The following is a 24,382-nucleotide window of genomic DNA, read 5'->3' as shown; positions in this document are numbered from 1 at the left end:
TGTACAACTTTTAAACAACGTGTATACACGTTCCCATACACGATCATCCCTGTTTTTTCAGCTTATTAGTGGTTTCTGGAAATATTTGGGTAATTATGTTTGCTAAAATGTGAAATTGTTGGCCGCTCAGGTGGCGCAGCGATAAAACACGCTAGCACACCAGAGCTGGGATTTCGAATACATCGTATCGAATCTCAGCTCTGCCGTCTGGCTGGGCTGGGCGGCTGCATGATTGGCTGTTGTTCATAGGGTAGGATAAGCCGGATAAGGACTCCTCATAACTGAGGGAATTACGACCTCTGCTGGCTGGTTAATGGCACCTGCAGAGAGTCAAGGAATAATTCTGATCTCTCCGTGCACAAAGCTGATCAGCATATGAAATCGCCTTGTGCAGGTAAAAAGATGCAGTCGGCTACTGCACACGTGTAGGATGGAGCTAGTTGAATTGGATTGATAATAAAATATATAATGTTTAATGTTTCCTGCCACACTGGTTATTTTACACTAATATTGTTACTGGTGCTAATACATTGCCATTAATAATTAGCATCATGTTCACTCTGGCATTTCAGCTCATTCATATCCATCTACTTAAAGCCATCGAAATAAAATAGCATGAAATGTGATGGATTATCTAATTTACATACACACAGAGTCTATACGTCTATTCAGAATGAAATAGTTCTGAATATATTACAGGGCCCGGAGCAATCCTAGCTTTTATAATCTGCTCTGTGTGATTTTATTTTCATTTAAATCAGACGTGTCAGTGTTTTTCTCCGTCCTCACTTGAGAAAATTGTAGAGTAAATGATGTATTTGTTATCTCAGCAGTCTGATAATTGCAGTTCTGTCAGAATCGACAGTTTTTGCATTTCTGTAATCACATTTCTTCCTGTGTTCGGAAAATAAGTATTTCAGTCGACAATAAGTACTTGCAGCAGTTAATCGCCCACCACGGGTATCCATACTGAACATTTCCTGAATGATGCAAAGATCTTCTCTCTGGTCTGGGTCTCCACACACTGGGGGATCATTTACAGGAGAAGGAAAACAAGGTTGAGTAGAAGAGCATTAACTCAATGACTGATTAAATAGGGATGTTATTTAACAGCACTATACAAAGCTGAACTTTTTAATACACAATATCATGCAGACTTCAATTTCCCACTATTAAATAATCAAATGATAACAGCAGGTCTCAGAGAAAAAAACCCACACAGAAACTCTGTTCCTGTCATTGTAATTTATTACTGAATTAACTGAATGAGTTTTATCACTGAGAAAACTTATTACAGTATTACAGAAGCCCTACTAAAAACAATTGTTGATGTTTGCCCATAAAAATAGATAGTTTGCTTCACAAATGTTACTGGTTGTGATAATCAGATAATTATCAGTTGCTTAAAATGCACTAAATGACCAAACGTATGTCAATCACAAGCTTGATTAACATCCCATTCCAAAACCATGGGCATTAATATAGAGATCTGTTCTTCTTGGAAGGCTTTCCACGAGTTTTTCAGTGGTGTCTGTGGGAATTTGTGCCCATTCCATTATAAAAAGAACATTTGCTGATGTTTTATGAGAACGCACAGCTTGCAATGAATGTTGCGGTTTATTACTAATATTTTTGGTAGGGTTTAGGTCAGTGCTTTGTGCAGCACAGGGGCACAGTCATATATATATTTTCTACGTTCTATCATTTCTACACTCACTGTCCATTTTATCAGCTCCACTTACCATATAGGAGCACTTTGTAGTTCTTCATGTATTTCTCTGCATGCTTTGTTAGCCCCCTTTCATGCTGTTCCTCAATGGTCAGGACCACCACAGAGTAGGTATTATTTGGATGGTGGATCATTCTCAGCACTGCAGTGACACTGACATGGTGATGGTGTGTTAGTGTGTGTTGTGCTGGTATGAGTGGATCAGACACAGCAGTGCTGCTGGAGTTTTGAAACACCTCACTGACACTGCTGAACTGAGAATAGTCCACAAAAATATCCAGCCAACAGCACCCTGTGGGCAGCGTCCTGTGACGTATATATAATAGGTTATTTAAACTGGGAGTATAATTATACACAACATATATGAATTATTTCAAAAGGAAAAACTCTGCAGTGCACACACACACACACACACACACAAATATACACATTCCTACTTAATGTCACCAGCCTGGCTCTGCGGCAGTGCCGAGGTTTAAATTAACAACCTTTTAAACACTTACAGAGAACATTCATTTCAAACCTACCAATTTGTGTCCCCGCTACATGTTAAGCAGCAGGCAGAACCGGTGTAGGTTTTATTTGGGACTGTTATATAAGCATCTCAAAGGCAGACTGAAAAAAAGAGGCTGAAAACAAAGCCTTGTGCCTGAGGAAGTGTACACTTATATGAGCTTCTAAAGAGAGAGAGCGAGAGTGGGAGGGTGGGTATCTTTCTGGCAAAAATATAATAAAATGTTTTAAAAGCATAAACAGTCAAATATACTTTATTTTACAGAATATGGCCCAAAGTATTTGAACACCTGTCCTGATTATTGAGTTCAGGTGTTTTAATCAAACCACTTGCTAAAAGGGAAAACATTAAATAAATTGGACTCTTATAATGTGCCTATACTTCTAAATTTGTAAACAGTAAACAGCTTGGGTAAGGTCCCTTTCTGTTGCACCATGTTGGTGCCCTTTGCACAAACTGGAGTCCTTAAAGACTTTGTTTGATGGCCGCTCAGGTGGCGCAGCGGTAAAAACACACGCTAGCGCACCAGAGCTGGGATCTCGAATACATCGTGTTGAATCTCAGCTCTGCCATCCAGCAATTGGCCTGTTGTTCATATAGGGGTGGGGTATTAAGCCGGATAGGGACTCCTCCTAACTGATGCAACTACGACCTCTGCTGGCTGATTGATGGCGCCTGCACAGAGGCAGGGAAGAAATGCATTGGTCAGGGTGTGTCTCTCTGTACACAGTGCTGATTTGCATATATGCACTCGCCTAGTGTGGGTGACTAAATACATACGGCTGCTGCCAATGTGTCGGAGGGGGTGTGAGTCAAATCAGAGCGGGGGTCGGCATTAGTGGAGAGGAAGCATGACGCAATCGTCAATTTGCTGGAGCCTATCCCAGCATTTCAATGGGCGCAAGGCACACAGTAACACCCAGGATGGGGCGCCAGTCCATCGCAAGGCAGACACACACACACACACACACACACATACACACACCCATTTACCTATAGGGCAATTCAGTGTCTCCAATTAACCTGACTGCATGTTTTTGGACTGTGGAAGGAAACCGGAGCTCCCGGAGGAAACCCACGCAGACACAAGGAGAACATGCAAACTTCGCACAGAACGAACCCAGGACCTTCTTGCTGTAAGGCGACAGCGCTACCCACTGAGCCACCGTGCCGCCCCCATCTCGATCATGACCAGGATAAAACATGGTAAAACATGGATATCTTTAGGTTGGTTTTCGGGAAAGTGCGTCAGCCAAATGCTATAAATGTAAATTAAGGCAAAGTAGAAGCACTTTCACTAGTGGGGTCAGGACTTTTTTTTGGGGTGGGGGGGGGGGAGGGGGTGAATCAGGGAAAACAGGACCTGCCATGACCCTGACAAGCATGAAGTATAGTATTTATAGCATGTAGCCTGTATAGTATTTATGGGTAAGATTGTTCACTGGTAATCATGTGACATTTTTTGTAGGTGTTATGTTTATGAAGTTTAGGTGACAGCGCTGGTCTTTGTTCAGATTTTGAGTTTGCTTCTATATGTCAGTTCTTGCCTTCACATTCACATACATAGTAAGAGTCACCTTTTAGAAACCAGTATCACATTTTTGCAAAGCATATTTACAATCAGTTTTTGCAAACACAGATATAATAGTGCAGCAATGCTCCAGAAAATATTTAATATCCATCCTTCCCCTGTGAGACTAGCACAACCTTGGGTGTGCAGCCTGCATTACATGTCCAGAATCTCTACAGGGTGGAACCAGTGACCGGTGGAGTGTGTAATATTAGACCAGACAGGTGGCTCAGACCATATGTGCCTGTCTTAACTGTTATACCATCCTCACTATCCACACCATCACTTAATTTATTTGTTTTATCAAAATGCTCTTTCCTGTAACTGCTGTCTGCGCTCACAGTGCATCTGGCATTAACGTTTAATTTGTTAAATTGTGGTAATTGCTCAGTAATTGTGCTCTGTCCAGAAAGAAGAATGGAAAGGCTGCCGTGAAATGGTGCCAATAGAGGGCTGTAAAACACTCAGGGCTTTAGAAAGAAATAAAGACTCTGGTGTCAGAACAAGTAAGCAAGGTGGAGGGAATTAATGCTGAAATGACACCGATCAGGCATAAAACACACTGTCCATTTTATCAGCTCCACTTACCATATAGAAGCACTTTGTAGTTCTACAATTACTGACTGTAGTCCATATGTTTCTCTACATGCTTTTTTAGTCTGCTTTCACCCTGTACTTCAATGGTCAGGACCACCACAGAGTAGGTATTATTTGGGTGGTGGATCATTCTCAGCACTGCAGTGACACTGACATGGTGGTGGTGTGTTAGTGTGTGTTGTGCTGGTATGAGTGGATCAGACACAGCAGCGCTGATGGAGTTTTTAAATACCGTGTCCACTCACTGTCCACTCTATAAGACACTCCTACCTAGTTGTTCCACCTTGTAGATGTAAAGTCAGAGACGATCGCTCATCTATTGCTGCTGTTTGAGTTGGTCATCTTCTAGACCTTCATCAGTAGTCATAGGACGCTGCCCACGGGGCGCTGTTGGCTGGATGTTTTTGGTTAGTGGACTATTCTCAGTCCAGCAGTGACAGTGGACAGAGGTGTTTAAAAACTCCAGCAGCACTGCTGTGTCTGATCCACTCATACCAGCACAACACACACTAACACACCACCACCATGTCAGTGTCACTGCAGTGCTGAGAATGATCTACCTAATAGGCTGCTGCAACAAAGAGTCTAATATCTGCAGACTTTCCACTTTTTGGCTGCTCCACCATGCATTGGCACATGCATATGAGGCACAGATGCACCTGTATGTTCAGCTGCCTGAGACGTGTGTACCTGTTTCATACATGACACACAAGGTTTTCGACGGTGTAGCCTAATTTTGCTTGAAATTAGATACAAAAGAGTAGGAACATCTGACTCTGATTATCAGAAAATGACTTATTGAATGGAGATGAAGATGACCAAACAGCTACAGAAACACGTTACTTTAATGTCTGACCTTTTTAGACTCCAAAGCAGTGGAATATGAGCTGAATAAGAGCAGGAAACCACTCTGTTTTATCAGTTGCTTTGTGTGTGTATGCATGGAACCACCACCTTTAATCTTCCTTTGACCCCTAGGCCATGGCTGGAATTCTGTTAGGAATGGCAAGTCACCTCCAAGGGCTAAACATGCATGAAGAAGTCTGCGATTGAGGTTCAACCATGCCAACCAAGCCTAAAGATAGTCAAGAATCTTTGAAGACTCATAGAGAACGAAATCTATTTCTCCACAACGTTTCATGGCGTTGGAATGAATCATCCCAAACCAGTAATCCAAGGAGCTTTGGGATGGGACAGGAAACAGGTTGTTTTCTGTTTCCTTCTGTTTTTGCACAATCCAGACTTAGGTTCTGAGAGTTCATGTTGGAAAACAGCTTCAACCTCTGAAGCTGACTTGCAATTTTGGGACGAATCGCAGAGCTTCCATTTTTACCCTTTAATCTTGTGACCAGGCACACTTGCGAAAAAGCACAGCCATGACTGAAACTCTGCAACTGCCAGCACTTCATATCCAGGCTCCTTGTGATGCAGATCAGGATGGAGCCACCTGCGGAGAAACTCCTGCCTCTCCCAGCCCGTCTCTGCGCCGCAAACGCTTTAAAATGCGGCGCATGAAGCAAGTGCAGAGCGAGAAAGAGGCAAGCGAGAGTAACAAGGAATACCTGCAGCTTCCTTCCATCGAGATTACGCCATCGAGCGACGAGGACGGAGGAGGCTCTGTCACGTCCACGCCGAATGCCTCACCCTGTCGCAGACGCTCCCTCTTAAAGAAGTGGCTCCAAAGAGGAGACAAGAAGGAGCAGAGCAGTGAGAGCAGGTCTGTATTACCAGGCCAGCATCACTTTGTTTCTTCATGTACTTTTTATAGGCAGGCCTGCAGAACCATTTATATATCTTAATGGTATTTTAATGAGCTGCTTAAATTGAGTTTATGTCACCCCAGTGCTTGTTGTAATGTCATACCAGGTTGCCAATGTTGGGCCCTTGAGCAATACTCTCAAACCCTCAATTGTGTGGATTGATTTTAGTCTCAATTGTAAGTCACTTTGAATAAAATAAAAGTACAAATGTACCCCAGGACCAGCAGCATACTGGTGGACGCGAACTTATGTTCTCTTTCTCAAAAGGCTTATATTAAAACCTCATTTCCAGAAAAGCTGCAGTAAATAACATGCTGCTCCTCATCCAGGTGGAAAAGTTACATATTGTGTTTGTGCTCAATTTGCAGATTGCTGGTTTACACACAGGGTTACTGGTGGTGCTTCTGTCCATCTGACTCCATAAATCCACACATCTGTCCATCCAGCCGTCCTGTTGTCCTGTCAGTCATCATCAGAGTCAGAGTCAGAGTCAGAGAGGTTTTATTGTCATTTCAGCTACATACAAGTACATATTGAAACGAAACAGCGTTCCTCTAGGATCACGGTGTAACACGGTACAAAAAGTGCAAGACAATACAAAACAGTGCAAATACAACAATAATACAAAAAATCCTATAATAAATAACTACAAAAGATATTCCTAATTATCCCTAATCTAAACAAGTAATTAGAAGACAGGACTAAAGACAAGTGTTAGTACATGATGGTGAATAGATGGTACAATGGTTCATGAGGTAGTGACATGTTGTACATTAGCAGCGTAAAATTGGCAATGCAGATAAGGTGCCTAAAAAGTAAATATGGTGCAAAATACAAGTAAGGTGCAGAAATTATTGTGCATTTCCAGGAGGTGTGCAAAAATGCAAGTAACAGTCAAAAATGCAAGTAACATAGTCAATACAGATCAGTGTGTGGCAGCAGAAAATTTCCGGAGGAAATTGTTACAGTCCTGAGTTTAGAAGTCTGATTGCTTGAGGGATAAAACTGTTACACAGTCTGGTTGTGTTAGTCCGGATGCTGCGGTATCGTCTCCCAGACGGGAGCAGAGTAAAAAGTCCATGTGATGGATGGGTTGGATCGTCCACAATGCTGAGAGCTTTGCGGATGCAGCGGGTGTTAAAAGTGTCCGTGAGAGATGGAAGAGCGACCCCGATGATCTTTTCAGCTGTCCTCAATTGTGTGGATTGATTTTAGTCTCAATTGTAAGTCACTTTGAATAAAATAAAAGTACAAATGTACCCCAGGACCAGCAGCATACTGGTGGACGCGAACTTATGTTCTCTTTCTCAAAAGGCTTATATTAAAACCTCATTTCCAGAAAAGCTGCAGTAAATAAGCAGTAAAAATAAGAATTTATGACCCAAACATTTTTAATAGCAGACAGAACTGGCCTGTAGGCAGACCAGTCAAGCCTGGCTCATGATCAACGTCCCAGTTTACTCCAAAAGGGTATGAGGTCAGGGCTTTGTGCAAGCCAATTTATCAAACCATGTCTTTATAGACCTTGCTCAATGCACAGGTGCATAGTCATGCTGGATTGGGAAAAGGCTCTCCCCAAACTGATGTAAACCTGTAACACATACAGTGGCACCGTAACTCGTTGTTTCCATAACTCAAATCTTTAAAGTCAACGCCCTTTGTCGAGAAATTTGTACCCTTGAACTCAACGTATTCAGCTTTTAAAAAAAATGTATTTATTTAATTTTAAATTAACAATGAACTGCAGCTTTGCTCAGCGCTTGGCTTGAGCGGTGCGGTAAAATGTCATCAAAGTGCAAATATGAGACGAATCTGCATTTGTGTTGAATAACTGTCAAATCCACTCTGAAAGCTCCACATCTATCTGTATTTAGCTGGATTTTTCTCCTGCTTGACTATTAAACTTGTGTTACAGCTCGGGGTTCTGAGAAATTATGAGAATCAGCTTTTTTTGAGAGTCTAAAAACCTTATCATTAAAAAAAAGCTTAACGTGACTTAAAAGAACAACATAGAAACACTAAACCTCTCTTAATTATTACTGCTTATAAGTTCTCTCTACTAATTAAATTCCTCGCTTGTTGTTTTAGTACAATAAGTCACGTTAAGCTTTGTGCTCCGCCACACTTCATAGGAAATAACGGCACAGCCAGTGCAAAAGCTTCTCATGTGAACGCGCCTTTACTGAACGAAATACGATATTTCAAGATCAAGCATCTCCACGATTAAGAAGCATAAGGGAACAATAAAGAAGTAAAGAGCAGGTTTTATTGTAAATTGTTTTTCTAATGTATTAGTGTTTTATATACTATATTTGTGTTATTTTTAGTGTATAAGTGCCAAAACAACCCTATTATTTTACATTAGCCTATATGCAGTAATATATGCAGTTCCACGGGACCTTGGAACACATTAACAGGTTTCACATACATCCTTATGGGAAAAAATACCTTAAAACTCAAAGCCTTTTAAACTCAACACCATTCCCAAAACCAACTGACGTTGAGTTTCAAGGTACCACTGTACTTACGTCATATCGTGTGATTTCCTCCAGTGCTTAAGGCTTAAAAAACAAACAGTGTAGATGCCACCCCAATTGAATTTCAGTTCTATTGTTTATGAGTTATTTTTATTCCTGCTGAGCTTATAAGCATGTGCTGTTTGCTCTGTGCTGTGACATTTATAGCATGCTGCTGTTGTGCATCTAGAGAGCCATCAAATATTCATCTCCCTTGGGCTTCTCTCAGAAGCTTTGGTTTAAAAATAAAACAACAAGCTTAGCACGGAAGTGTTCATATCCATTCAGTGGTCATAATGTGGGATGTTGATGACTAATAATGCAGATACGGATCGTTTCAAAACAAGAGGCCTGGTCGGGTGTGGCTGTATGGAATAAATACATTACATTGATTTGTGGTGGCTGGATATCCTTGAACTGTTCCTGTTAGGTGACTGTGGTACTTTTAGCACTAATGAAAAGTTTGTATGTGATTTGGAGAATTTGTGGTTCTTTCTGGAACATAAGACAAGAACCATGTTGGTTCTGTTCCAGTATTTAGTAGTTCTTTACTTGTGACATTTAAGGTAAACATTTTATCATGAGTGAGGTGTTTGTATTTTCATTTTGATCAACATTTAATGATGCCTACATTAAAAATCATATATATATATTTTTTTTTTTACCACACACAGCATTTCTTAATCTCAAGACTTTTGAGATGTTTCCAAGACCTACATCTGAACTGTATGGCCAAAAGTATGTGGACATCCTATCACAAAACCAGATGCATTATTATGGAGTTTTTCCTGCCTTTCTTTGCACTTGTAACACCATCTACTCTTGGCGGTATAAGTGCACTCATAAATACAGTTGGCTGTGTCTGTGGGTGAAGAAGGCCTGATGGAGTACAGTCTCTCTGCCGCTGAAACAGTGACTCCTACTGTCTAGTTAAGACAGCAACAGAATACGAAGAAAAAAGGGTGGTCCTCCATACCTACTGAGACTCTCTAATGATACTGTTTGCATTGTCCCAGTTCGGATGTACTCATTTTCCTTCTACATTCGCTATGGCTAAGGAGGGCTGTCCACTTTTTAATCGGGTGTTTTCCCTACCAGCAGACTAGTGAGATTCGAACTCGCTGTGCCCACCTGGGCTCCTAGCAGCGGATTTTTACAGAGAGGAACTCTGACCTCAAGACTACAGAAAATCTTTGGGATAAATTGGAATGGCAGGTGTGAGCCAGGCCTTCTTGGCATCAGATTTTGGTTTTAATGTAACTTAGTGGGAAGCAATAAACATACATCCACAGCCTACAGGAATGGACACAGATAAAATGTAATGTGATTAAAAGTGAAAGAAGATGCTCATACGGTTCAGTGCTCAGACCTTCTGAATTCTTCTCGTTCTGTTTGTCTGTGTGTTAGCAGCCAGCAAAGCAGCTTACAGAGCAGCCATGAAGAGGAGTCGACCCGATACCTGAGCCCCAATGTTCAAAACGACAGGTATTTCATTCATCTGTGTACACTGTGTGTATCAAAAGTATGTGGACACCTGACCTTGAGCTCGTCGGACACCATATTCTCAAAACGTCTTTATTAGTATGAGTTGCTTGTGGGAATTTGTGTTCATTTAGTTAAAAAAGCATCTATGAGGTCTGGCAGTGGTATTAAACAAAAACACCCAGCTCTAAATCAACGTTCCAATGCATCCCTCATTCATCCTGCTGGGTCCTGCTGTTTACCTGTTTGCAATTCATTTAAGGTGTGTCCACATACGTTCGGTTTTATACTGAGAGAGAAAGTGTACAGTGAGATCTGTCAGCTGTCGATGCGCATTGTGTTTGAAAGCTTGAAATATTAAAACAGCATTTTTTCTGGGTGCTGTCAGTCATGAAGCTCAGTTTATTGTCTCGTCATGTTTGATGATTTTCACGCTGCTGTTTGAGTTTTTATTATTATGTGCTTGTCATTTTTTCATGCCATGCTTTTAATAGGTCAAACTGTTCATTTCGTTTTACTGCTGCTGTTATTCTTGATGGTCAGATGATGGCAGCGGTATATCAGAGCTGTTTGTGTTGATTCAGCTCATCAGCTCATTGCATCGATGATTAAGGTTTATATTGTTAAACTGAATGGTAACAATGTGTGTTGGGGTGTAACGTTGTTAAAAATGCGAGTGTGTGTTTTAGGATGAATTGATGGTGGATGGAACATGAATGGATCGATAGATGAGTAGATAAAAGGATGAGTGGATGTATGTATTATAGCTAGTATAGCTCTGTATGGTTCACCTTGTGGGTCAGTGAAAGCAGCTGCTGCAGATGTTACATCAGCAAGGTTTTTTACCTAAAAATATTCAGCATGTATTTTAGCTGTGTGTTGTGTTTTGGTAGAACATGCTGCTCCTCATCCAGGTGGAAAAGTTACATATTGTGTTTGTGCTCAATTTGCAGATTGCTGGTTTACACACAGGGTTACTGGTGGTGCTTCTGTCCATCTGACTCCATAAATCCACACATCTGTCCATCCAGCCGTCCTGTTGTCCTGTCAGTCATCATCAGAGTCAGAGTCAGAGTCAGAGAGGTTTTATTGTCATTTCAGCTACATACAAGTACATATTGAAACGAAACAGCGTTCCTCTAGGATCACGGTGTAACACGGTACAAAAAGTGCAAGACAATACAAAACAGTGCAAATACAACAATAATACAAAAAATCCTATAATAAATAACTACAAAAGATATTCCTAATTATCCCTAATCTAAACAAGTAATTAGAAGACAGGACTAAAGACAAGTGTTAGTACATGATGGTGAATAGATGGTACAATGGTTCATGAGGTAGTGACATGTTGTACATTAGCAGCGTAAAATTGGCAATGCAGATAAGGTGCCTAAAAAGTAAATATGGTGCAAAATACAAGTAAGGTGCAGAAATTATTGTGCATTTCCAGGAGGTGTGCAAAAATGCAAGTAACAGTCAAAAATGCAAGTAACATAGTCAATACAGATCAGTGTGTGGCAGCAGAAAATTTCCGGAGGAAATTGTTACAGTCCTGAGTTTAGAAGTCTGATTGCTTGAGGGATAAAACTGTTACACAGTCTGGTTGTGTTAGTCCGGATGCTGCGGTATCGTCTCCCAGACGGGAGCAGAGTAAAAAGTCCATGTGATGGATGGGTTGGATCGTCCACAATGCTGAGAGCTTTGCGGATGCAGCGGGTGTTAAAAGTGTCCGTGAGAGATGGAAGAGCGACCCCGATGATCTTTTCAGCTGTCCTCACTACTCGCTGGAGAGTCTTGCGGTCCGACGCAGTACAATTTCCGAACCAGACAGTGATGCAGCCGCTCAGGATGCTCTCGATTGTTCCTCTGTAGAACGTGGTGAGAATGGGGGGTGGCAGATGAGCTTTCCTCAGTCTTCTCAAAAAGTAGAGACGCTGCTGGGCTTTCTTGGTGATGGAACTGGTGTTAAGGGTCCAGGTGAGATTCTCCTCCAGATGAACACCGAGAAATTTGGTGCTCTTGACGATCTCAACAGATGAGCCGTCGATGTGCAGTGGGGAGTGGTCCCTTAGTGTCTTTCTAAAGTCAATGACCATCTCTTTGGTTTTATCCACATTCAGAGACAGGTTGTTGACTTGGCACCAGTCCGTTAGATGTTGTACCTCCTCTCTGTACGCTGACTCATCGTTGTTGCTGATGAGTCCCACCACAGTTGTGTCGTCTGCAAACTTAACGATGGAATTCGAGCTGTGCATTGCTGTACAGTCGTGCGTAAGCAGAGTAAACAGCAGTGTATCAATCTGTGTATCTGCTCATTTGTTTATCTATTTACACATTAATACCTGAGAGCCCTCAAACTAACACATTCTCTCATCTAACAATGCCCTTATGTTTCCTAAAACACCCTACCCCTTTTTAAATTTCCCAACCCTACCCTAAGCATCCTCATTCCACTATACCCTACCCTACTTTATCCTTATCAACCCTACTCTATCTTACCTCACGCCACCATACCCTTCCCTACTTTATCCTTATCAACCCTACTCTGTCCTACCTCATGTTGCCATACCCTTCCCTACTTTATCCTGATCAACCCTGCCCTACATTACCTCACTCCATTATACCCTACCCTACTTTATCCTGATCAACACTGTTTCCTAAAACACCCTACCCCTTTTTAAATTTTCCAACCCTAACCTAAGCTTCCTCATTCCACTATACCCTACCCTACTTTATCCTTATCAACCCTTCTCTATCCTACCTCATGTCGCCATACCCTACCCTACTTTATCCTTATCAACCCTACTCTATCCTACCTCGTGTCACTATACCCTACCCTACTTTATCCTTATCAACCCTGCCCTACGGTACATCACTCCACTATATCCCACTCTACTTTCTCCTTACCAACCCTACCCTATATTACCTTATGCCATTATATCCTACCCTGCTTTCTCCATAGCAACCCTGCCCTATGTTACCTTACTCCACTATACCCTACCCTACTTTCTCCTTAGCAATCCTGCCCTATGCTACCTCTTGCTGACACACTCTACCCTACTTTATCCTGATCAACCCTACTCTGTCCTACCTCATGTCACCACACCCTACCCTACTTTATCCTGATCAACCCTACTCTGTCCTACCTCATGTCACCACACCCTACCCTACTTTATCCTGATCAACCCTACTCTGTCCTACCTCATGTCACCACACCCTACCCTACTTTATCCTGATCAACCCTACTCTGTCCTACCTCATGTCACCACACCCTACCCTACTTTATCCTGATCAACCCTACTTTATTCTACCTCATGTTGCCATGCCCTACCCTACTTTATCCTGATCAACCCTACTCTGTCCTACCTCATGTCACCACACCCTACCCTACTTTATCCTGATCAACCCTACTTTATTCTACCTCATGTTGCCATGCCCTACCCTACTTTATCCTGATCAACCCTACTCTGTCCTACCTCATGTCACCACACCCTACCCTACTTTATCCTGATCAACCCTACTCTGTCCTACCTCATGTCACCACACCCTACCCTACTTTATCCTGATCAACCCTACTTTATTCTACCTCATGTCACCATACCCTACCCTACTTTATCCTGATCAACCCTACTCTGTCCTACCTCATGTCACCACACCCTACCCTACTTTATCCTGATCAACCCTACTTTATTCTACCTCATGTTGTCATGCCCTACCCTACTTTATCCTTACCAACCCTACCCTATATTACCTTATGCCATTATATCTTACCCTGCTTTCTCCCTAGCAACCCTGCCCTACGTTACCTCACTCCAGTATACCCTACCCTACTTTATCCTTATCAATCCTGCCCTACGCTACCTCATGCTAACATACCCTACCCTACTTTATCCTGATCAACCCTACTTTGTCCTACCTCACACCACCATACCCTACCCTACTTTCTCCCTACCAACCCTACCCTACATCACCGCACATCGCCATACCCTACCCTACTTTCTCCTTACTAACCCTATACTATGCTACCTTACACTGCCATACCTCACTCTACGTTATTCTAACACAGTCTTTTCTGCTTTACTCTACTTCACCCTTTTCTACCATATCCTTTACTATTTTATGCTACCATGTACTTCACCTTACCAGACTTTCTGTAGTGTCCTACCCAACCCTACTCTACCCATCTTTACCCTATGCTAACCTATCCTTCACACAACCCCACTCTAATCTACACTACTTCGAGCAACTACACCCTAACCTAACCTTACCTAACCCACCACTGTGTATGTTTGCATAAGTATCATGAATAAGTATAAGGATGACCTAGGGCAGATGAAATATCTTTGCATATGCATTCTGGTTGCCAATTATAGTGTCATTCTGGCATCCGCTAAACCCATTAATTCAGACTGGTTGATAGTAAAACCTAATATTGTCCAATACTGGTGTGCTTTACACCTTTCTAGTAATTATACACAGTGATGACAGGATTGTGTGTAATGATCTTGTTGCTCATGTTGTTTCCAGTGGCAGTTTAGACCTAGTATGGACCTTCCGGTTGGTCTGTTGTGGCTTCTAGACATTTCCATAGTACAGCAGGGCAGTTTAAGTTGGTCGGAGGGTCCAATGTGTTGTTTTATGCCAGTGTCCTATTAAACGTCACTAGGTTTAATAGCTCATTAGTGCTACTACAGTTTTTACCAGTGTTTATCTGTGGTAGTTTAAGCTTCTGTATTAGTTTTTGTGAGGTGCTGTTTTTAGTCACCCCTCTACCCTCCCTTTCTCACTCCATTGTACTTAAAACACCCCCTCTCTTCTGTCTGTGCTCATCTGCAGCGTTTTCTCTGCAGCTGTACCTTTCTGGGACTTTAGCTCATTAGCACTGACAACAGCACCATCGCAGGTGGAAACATGAGCTTGCTGGAGCTGCAGGAACTAGGACAGTACAGAGAGAAACAAGGATAGAAAGAAGGCTACAGATATTTGGGCATGGGGAGCTCCGGATACATTGTGTATTTCGTTTAGCAGTGCCACAGCGAGCACCGCACCATGGTACAGAGCCGAGCACTGGGTGGGCTCTCCTGCGTCTCTCCTGTCAGACTGCGCTGCCACCCGCGGGTTTCGACTCTCAGGAAGAAGCTACACTTCCGCAGGGAGCAGTGAGTATGGTCATTTCTATCTGTGACCACACTGAATTGTTATGGACCTCAATCTGAAGATTATAGGTTTAGGGATGGGCCAGAATAACTGCTTTATATATGTAAACATCGTATATTCAGTTTTTATATGAAGGTGTGTGTCACTGTATACGTAAAAACGGTCAAAAGATTATATTTGTCCTAGACTTTGCTGCTCTGTGATCACTTGTCTACTCTGGAGATATTCAAGTTTATTACATGACGGCTACAGTGGGCACAGGCTCACTGTAACTGGACAGTTAAAGACTGGAAAAAAATGTTGCCTGGTCTGATTAATTTAGGTTTCTTCTCTTTCTGCCTTGTATCAACAGTTCAGGCTACTGCTGGTGGTGTCACGGTGTAGGAAATGTAACCTTGGCACACATGGGTCCTCTGATACTGTTGAGTACTGTTTGGACAGCTGGAGCATTAGCATTGACTATATGTATCTCCTTCATTTGAGTCAGTAGATCTTTTGGATTTGGTAGAACAGGGACCAAAACCTTTTAAAAAAGTTTCTAAGTCCGTGTGGAATACATGTCCTGAATGACTAAGAGTAAACAGGGTTCGACCCAGTACTTTTAGGCTGTTCCTAATTAAATGACAAGCAGTTGTACTTTCTAAAAACCTGTCAAATAGACAAATGTGTGTGTGTGTTTGTAGGTAAATATATATTGGTGGTGCAGTGGCTAAAATACTAGCCCACCATCTATTATATAGACCCAGGTTCAAGTCTCAGAGGTGCCACAGGGCTGATAGGGCATGTATGAAGGAGAAAGTCATGCAGAAGCTATACAAGCTCTCCACATAATAATCCGCTTTGTGCTCACAGTGTTCCTGTGTGTGTGTGTGTGTTTGTGTTTGTATTTAAGTTAATGTGTGTTTGTGTGCTCTGTGTGTGTATGTCTGTGGTTGTGTTTGTGGGTGCATGTTTGTGTGTGTGTGTATGTATGTTTGTCTCTGTGTGTGTATGTGTGCAATTTTATTTGTGTGTGTGTGTGTGTGTTTCTCTGTGTGTGTATGTGTGCAATTTTGTGTGTGTGTGCGTTTGTATGTAAATACATGTGCATGTGAGTGCTCTGTGTGTATGTCTGTGGTTGTGTTTGTGGGTGCATGTTTGTGGGTGTGTGTACTGTATGTGGTTGTGTTTGTGTGTGTGCGTGTGTGTATTTAAGTTCATGTGTGTTTGTGTGCTTTGTGTGTATATATCTTTGGTTGTGTGTGTGTGTGTGTGTGTGTGTGTGTGTGTGTGTTTGTATTTAAGTTCATGTGTGTTTGTGTGCTTTGTGTGTATTTATCTTTGGTTGTGTGTGTGTGTGTGTGTGTGTGTGTGTATTTAAGTTCATGTGTGTTTGTGTGCTTTGTGTGTATATATCTTTGGTTGTGTGTGTGTGTGTGTGTGTATTTAAGTTCATGTGTGTTTGTGTGCTTTGTGTGTATATATATTTGGTTGTGTGTGTGTGTGTGTGTGTGTGTTTGTATTTAAGTTCATGTGTGTTTGTGTGCTTTGTGTGTATGTCTGTGGTTGTGTTTGTGGGTGCATGTTTGTGTGTGTGTATGTATGTTTGTCTCTGTGTGTGTATGTGTGCAATTTGTGTGTGTGTGTGTGTTTGTATGTAAGTGCATGTGCATTTGTGTGCTCTGTGTGTCTGTGGTTGTGTTTGTGGGTGCATGTTTGTGTGTGTGTTTGTGTGTATGCGTGTACAACTGTGTGTGTGTGTGTGTGTGTGTGTGTTTATGTGTTTGTATGTAAGTACATGTGTGTTCGTGTGCTTTGTGTCTGTGGTTGTGTTTGTGTGTGCATGTTTGTGTGTGTGTTTCTCCGTGTGTGTATGTGTGCAGTTTTGTGTGTGTGGTTGTGGTTGCATGTTTGTGTGTGTGTGTGTGTGTGTGTGTGAGTATTTGCCTCTTTGCGTATATGTGTGCGATTTTGTGTGTGTGTTTTTGTTCATCTCTGTGTGTGTGTGTTTGTCTTTGTGTGTGTGTTTGTGTGCGATTTTGTGTGTGTATGTGTATATGTAAGTATATGTGTATTAGTATGTGTCTGTGTGTATGTCTGTGATTGTGTGTGTGTTTGTGTGTGCTTTTGTGTATGTTAATTCTAGAGACCTGGGTTTCTGGCCACTGTCTCTGGGAAGTCTGCTATGTTACTGCCATTACCTATCTACCGACTGCTAAAAACATTCCAGTAGGTGGATTGACTGCTTAGTGCAATAATATTGAGGTAGCAAAAACAAATGAATTAATGCACATGTTCATGAAGTTGTTTCCACAAGGGTAGACATTCGTATCTTTAACTTCTAGGGCCAAAAGTATGTGGACACCTGACCATTACTTTGTTGGACATCCTATTCCAAAATCAAAAGCATTTATATGGAACTTAAGAACATTGGACCAATTGGACCACAATGACCACTGTTTACCTCAGAAAAAGATGCTCTTTATGAAAGCACAACAACAAGCAAATGATCATTTTTGTAGCTATGTGTCTGGGAGTTTCAAGTATGTTAGGGATTAAACCAGTGTGTCCAGAGCCTGTAGATGTACTGGAGACTGAGTAGAAGAATCTGACACTGGTGCTGTGTAGTTTGAGCTTGGTGAAGTTAAGCTGGTGGATGAATAAGTTATGGAGGTGCTGGTGCAGGGTACACAAGGTTCAGTCTGCTAGTTTATAAGATGACCACGTATATCTTTACACTTCAGTGAATTCCTATTAAAATGTGCTTCATTTCAACGACCTTGTTTTTCAAGCAGTCATTAAATAACTGCTCATTAAATAACTGTTTTTTGCTGCTTTAAACTTTGACAACTTGGGCATTTTGTTTAACCGATTGCTAATGTAACCGAGCGTCTTTAGAGTGCTAAGTTTATAAAAAAAGAAACAAATTGTACATAGACAAACTATCGGGAGCGTAATACTTTACTGGCTTGTTCAAAGCGCAGCACAGACTACAGAGAGATGATTACATGTGTAGAGAAGCACACTTTTCCATTGATGATGCAATCCCCAGTGGGATAAAAAGAATGCACTCCATACATCAGCTCACTACACTACAGAAAAGTCTGTTACACTAACTTAATTGCTAAAAACTTTGACTGTGGAAAGCACAAATTCCCACAGACACAAATTCCCACAGACGTACGTCTCATGAGAAGCCTTCTTAAAAGAGCGGCTGTTGTTATAGCTGAAATAATCACAGACAGGTCACAATTTTAATTCCATGTGTTGTTGAAATTGGATGTCTGAAAAGCTTGTCAGGTGTCCAAATACATTTGGCCATACAGTGTATATTCATTCTATTCAAGTTTATAAAAGTTGTATCTATTCCAAGACTTATGACACACACGTTTCTTACACGCATGTTTGTATGGTCATAGTATTTGCTGGATTTGATGCGTCAAGGACAAAACTATGTGGACACCAGATCAAAAACTTGTTTGACAACATGGTTTCAAAACTTGTAAGGCCTGGCTTGCAGTCTGCATTCCCATTCATCCCAAAGATGTTCAGTTGGGTTTTAGGTCAGGCCGCTGGAGTTCCTCCAAACCAAACTCATCAAATGAACCTTGATTTGTGCACAAGGGGGCGCAGTAGTGCTGGAACAGCAGAGCAGTGTTAGACGATCATTAAATACACCAACACAAATGCAGACGATATGTACTAAGTCTCTCTCTCTCTCTCTCTCTCTCTCTCTCTCTCTCTCTCACACACACACACACACACACTTGGAAAACCCCATGCTACTACTTAATGAATCAAAACCCAGTCAAAGGCTGGTTAACCATCAAAAAAAAGTGCATCCCTAGTGGTGATGGAGCTGTCCAATCAGTACCACAGCTGACTGCCATGGCACATTTGCTGTGTGTGTGTGTGTGTGTGTGTGTGTGTGTGTGTATGTTTGTGTGGTTTGCACTGGGCACCTAAGTTCTTATAAACTAGGAGACTAAGTTCCAAATTATGCAGAAGGTGTATTGTTTACTTTCTATACCCCCTAATAGTGAGTTGGTGAGTGAATGTATGTGTTGACCCAGACCCACTGCAACCCTGATCAGTATATAAAGCAATTATTGAGAATTTTTTTCAGGGCAACCGTCACTGTGGACTGTTGATAAGATATTTGAGGCTGATGTTCACTTGCCTTACATTTTAAATTTAAATCAATTTATTTAATTGTTCACTTTTTTTCTGATTGTGGTCACAGTGGGTCCAGAGCCGCCAAAAATCAAGGTGGTGGAAAACCATCACTAGGCATCACACACTTACACATTAGACTACTCACTCACAATTTAGAGCAGCCAGTCCAGTGGGTGTCATACAGCAGTATAGTTTCTACGATCTTGGGTTTGATCTATGCTTTCAGTCACTGTGTGAGGAGTTTTGTATGTTCTCCTCTTGTCTGTGTGGGCTCTCTATTACCTTTAAAAGCATGCAAAAGATAAAATGACCTTGTCAGAATTGTGTGAGGTGAGTGAACATATGGGCATGATGCCCTTAGATGAATTGGCACCCAGTCCAAAGTGTTTTTCCATGCAGAAGGTGTGTTGGCCGCCCTCAATTAATTCATCCTCAGTGGTTGTGAGTGAGTCAGGGAATGGATGGGTTAGTGTTTGTTCCTCTTTGATAAATTGAATCCCCGTATAGAGCGTATGGCGTTGGACCCACTGGGACCCTGAGTGGGGTGTACTTTAGTTTTTGACCACCTGATTAATTATGCAGAAGGTGTGTTTGCTACTTTAATTCACCCTCGGGTGTAAGTAAGTGAAGTAGTGGATGGGGACCTCATCAAAATTTTGTGAGTTGAGAGAATGCCCTGAAATGGATTGGTACCCGATCCAAAATGTTTGTTCATGCAGAGGGTGTGTTGGCTGCCCTCAGTTCACCCTGGTTGTGAATAATTAGGGAATGGATGGGTTAGTGTTTATTTCATGTCTGTGGATCATTGACAAGCTCCTCCCGTGTAATTCTGGACTGACCTCACCTTTCTCAGAATCATTCTTACCCCACCAGGTGAGATCTTGCATGGAGCTCCAGAGTGAGAGTGATTGACTGTGATCTTGTATTTCTTCCATTTTCGAATGATCGCACCAACAGTGGTCTCTTTCTCACCAAGCTTCTTGCTGATGGTCTTGTAGCCCATTCCAGCCTTGTGCAGGTCTACAATCTTGTCCCTGACGTCCTTTGATAGCTCTTTGGTCTTGCCCATGGTGGTCGAGAGATTTGAACGGAAGAAACTGATTCTGTGACAGGAGTCTTTTATACAGGGACAGGACTAATTTGTGTGCCTCATGGGCACATAACCGGTCTGTGGGGGTCAGAATTCTTGCTGGTTGGTAGGGGATCAAATACTTATTTTCCTTAATTAAATACAAATTAATTTATAACTTTTATTTAATTTTTTTTTTTCTGGATTTTTTGTTGATATTCTGTCTCTCTCTGTTAAAATAAACCTTCCATAAAAATTATAGACTGTTCAAGTCTTTGTAAGGGGATCAAATACTTATTTCCCCCACTGTAAGTGAAAAAGTGTATGGGTTAGTGTTTGTTGCTCTATGATTAATTGAATCCCTGTCCAGAGCGTATGCCATGGGACCCTCTGGGACCCTGACTGGGATGTACTCCAGTATTTGAGCACCTCAGAAATTATGCAGAAGGTGTGTTTGCTACTTTAAATCACCTCAGAATGTAAGTAAGTGAGGAAGTGTTTGGTGCCCTGCTGTGGGTTGACACCCTGATCAGGGTGTACGCCTGTCTTGCTCTCAGTAGCTCCAAACCCACTGCAACCCAGATCAGGAGAGTAAGCTACAAGCTAAGATACTGTTTGGTTTCCGGACTATACGTGTGTTGGCATTTTATTGTTGTGTGTTGCAGTGTGTGCTGTGTATTAAATGGACAGTGACTCAGCACACACACACACACACACACTAGATTGAAAACATTAGCTTCCCTAGGCTAGCTTCCACACATGGGCATCCCCACATGGACGTCTGCATACGGGTATCCACACATGGGCATCTACATGCACTGTTAATCCTGCTTTAAAGGATTAGAGGGGCATCTGCTGGGCGGATTGAAGCTGCACCGCACATGCACACACACACACACACACACACACGCACACACACGCACACACACACACACACACACACACACAGATCACGGGGAAACAAGGATCTCTGGCACTGCTGCGCTAAAGAGAACGAGGTAGCTGGAATCTGATTCTTGTGATTGGACAGAGATCAGACTGTGCATAACAGGAGGAGGGGCATCCGAGGAACAGAGCATGCTCAGTGGGCACCGAAGACCGGCAAGGCATCTCAGGATTTATCTGCAGTAGGACAGAGACAGAGCGAGACAGGTTGCTGCATTTTGCCAAGAGTGTGTGTGTGTGCGTGTGTGTGTTTTGGGCTAAGCGTGCACCCTCTGGAGCCCGTCGTGGGTGAAGGATGTGGCAGTGGAGGGCCATTTAGCCAGGCTCCCTCGCTCTGGAGCGAGGACGAGCGAGCCGTGTGGAGAGACGATGCAGCGGCTGTAGGACGTTCAGCTTACTGCACTAATGAAAGGCTTCAAACTCGCCTGGTAAGATCCTCTCACCTTCTGCATGCACATAGCATGAGAGGACAACCTGGCATCACCAAGCCTTGCATAACGTGGCATAATCTGGTATGACCTGTCATAGCAACCCAGCGAAGTTGGTGTGGATTGACATAATTAAGCCTGGTTTGGATATTATGGCTTTCCCTGGTGTAGGTAAAGGCTTAAATCCTAGCAATTACCTAGCATAGCTTAGCACAGCAAGCTACAACATTATACAACCTGCCATAGCCAAGTAGAAACTGGCAGAAACAGTCTTAACCTGTTATAATCATGTATATCCTGTCATAACATGGCATAAACTAGTATGACCTAATATATCCTGTTCTGGCATACCTGTGCCAACCCATAGCATGATATAAGCTTGTAATAATTACTCGCCATAACCTACTGTAATAGATTGTGTATTATAACCTACTGTTTTGTAATTTGGCCTGACCTAGAATGCTAACTTGTCATAAAACTGCATAACCTAAGAGAATCTGACATAGCAACCCTGCGAAGTTGGTGTAGATTGACATAATTAAGCCTGGCTAGGATATTATGGCTTTCTCTGGTGTAGGTAAAGGCTTAAATCCTAGCATTACCTAGCATAGCCTAGCACAGCAAGCTACAACTTTATACAACCTGAAATAGCCAAGCAGAAACTGGCAGAAACAGTCTGAACCTGTTATAATCATATATATCCTGTCATAACATGACATAAACATGACATGAGCCAACCTATAGCATGCTATAAGCTTGTAATAATTACTAGCCATAATCTAGCCATAGTCTACATACATGACATAATTAAGCCTGGCTAGGATATTATGGCTTTCTCTGGTGTAGGTCCTAGCAATTACCTAGCATAGCGTAGCACAGTAAGCTACAACATTAAACAACCTGCCATAGCCAAGTAGAAACTGGCAGAAACAGTCTGAACCTGTTATAATCATGTATATCCTGTCATAACATGACATAAATTAGTATGACTTAATATAACCTGTTCTGGCATACCTGAGTCAACCTATAGCATGCTATAAGCTTGTAATAATTACTCACCATAACATACTGTGATAGATTGTGTGTTATAACCTGCTGTTGTGTAATTTGGCCTGACCTAGAATACTAACATGTCATAGAACTACATAACCTAAGAGAATCTGTCATAGCAATCCTGCAAAGTTGGTGTGGACTGACATAATTAAGCCTGGTTTGGATATTATGGCTTTTCCTGGTGTAGGTAAAGGCTTAAATCCTAGCATAGCTTAGCACAGCAAGCTACAACATTATACAACCTGCCATAGCCAAGTAGAAACTGGCAGAAACAATCTTAACCTGTTATAATCATGTATATCCTGTCATAACATGACATACACTAGTATGACCTGATATAACCTGTTCTGGCATACCTAACCCAACCTATAGCATGCTGTAAGCTTGTAATAATTACTCGCCATAACCTACTGTAATAGATTGTGTATTATAACCTACTGTTTTGTAATTTGGCCTGACCTAGAATGCTAACTTGTCATAAAACTGCATAACCTAAGAGAATCTGACATAGCAACCCTGCGAAGTTGGTGTAGATTGACATAATTAAGCCTGGCTAGGATATTATGGCTTTCTCTGGTGTAGGTAAAGGCTCAAATCATAGCAATCACCTAGCATAGCTTAGCACAGCAAGCTACAACTTTATACAACCTGAAATAGCCAAGCAGAAACTGGCAGAAACAGTCTGAACCTGTTATAATCATATATATCCTGTCATAACATGACATAAACATGACATGAGCCAACCTATAGCATGCTATAAGCTTGTAATAATTACTAGCCATAATCTAGCCATAGTCTACATACATGACATAATTAAGCCTGGTTTGGATATTATGGCTTTCCCTGGTGTAGGTAAAGGCTTAAATCCTAGCAATTACCTAGCATAGCTTAGCACAGCAAGCTACAACTTTATACGACCTGCCATAGCCAAGTAGAAACTGGCATAAACAATCTTAACCTGTTATAATCATGTATAATCTGTCATAACATGGCATAAACCAGCACCGTGTGTAGTTAGCATGATCTAGAATAATAACCTGGAATCACCTGAGTACAATAACCTGGTATAGCAGGGTAAATCACCTGATTAGCCACAGTCTGATATGATCAAACAGGGTCTGCCGTTAACAACCCTTGCATAACATGACAAAACCCAGTTTGATTTGGTATGGCCTAGCATGACCAGTCATACATTATATGGCTTAAAATATTTGGACACTGACCATGAGCTTGTTGGACATCCAATTACATTTACGTTTGTGACATTTAGCAGATGCTTTTATCCAAAGCGACATACAATAATTGAGGGTTATGGACCTTTCTCAGGGGCCCAACAGTGCAACTTGGCAGTGGTGGGGCTTGATGACCATGAGCTTGTTGAACATCCCATTGCATAACAAATGA

At 41.9% G+C, this 24,382-nt stretch overlaps 1 protein-coding gene across 6 annotated transcripts in view; it reads left to right on the top strand.

Moving 5' to 3' along the window:
• The window catches only part of gramd1ba (GRAM domain containing 1Ba), a 68,187-nt gene that overhangs the window by 7,841 nt on the left and 35,964 nt on the right, over positions 1-24,382 (top strand). For 3 of the 6 annotated variants that reach the window (XM_063013591.1, XM_063013590.1, XM_063013589.1), the window contains exons 1-2: positions 5,787-6,127; positions 10,094-10,171. In XM_063013591.1, the coding sequence (XP_062869661.1) occupies positions 5,787-6,127; positions 10,094-10,171 (419 nt within the window). Of the gene's footprint in view, positions 1-5,786; positions 6,128-10,093; positions 10,172-24,382 lie in introns of those variants that run through there. The other 3 variants (XM_063013595.1, XM_063013592.1, XM_063013593.1) reach the window with 3 other exon arrangements.

Source organism: Trichomycterus rosablanca, chromosome 18, assembly GCF_030014385.1.
Source record: "Trichomycterus rosablanca isolate fTriRos1 chromosome 18, fTriRos1.hap1, whole genome shotgun sequence".
NCBI lineage: Eukaryota > Metazoa > Chordata > Actinopteri > Siluriformes > Trichomycteridae > Trichomycterus > Trichomycterus rosablanca.
This window is presented reverse-complemented; position numbering and strand designations above follow the sequence as displayed.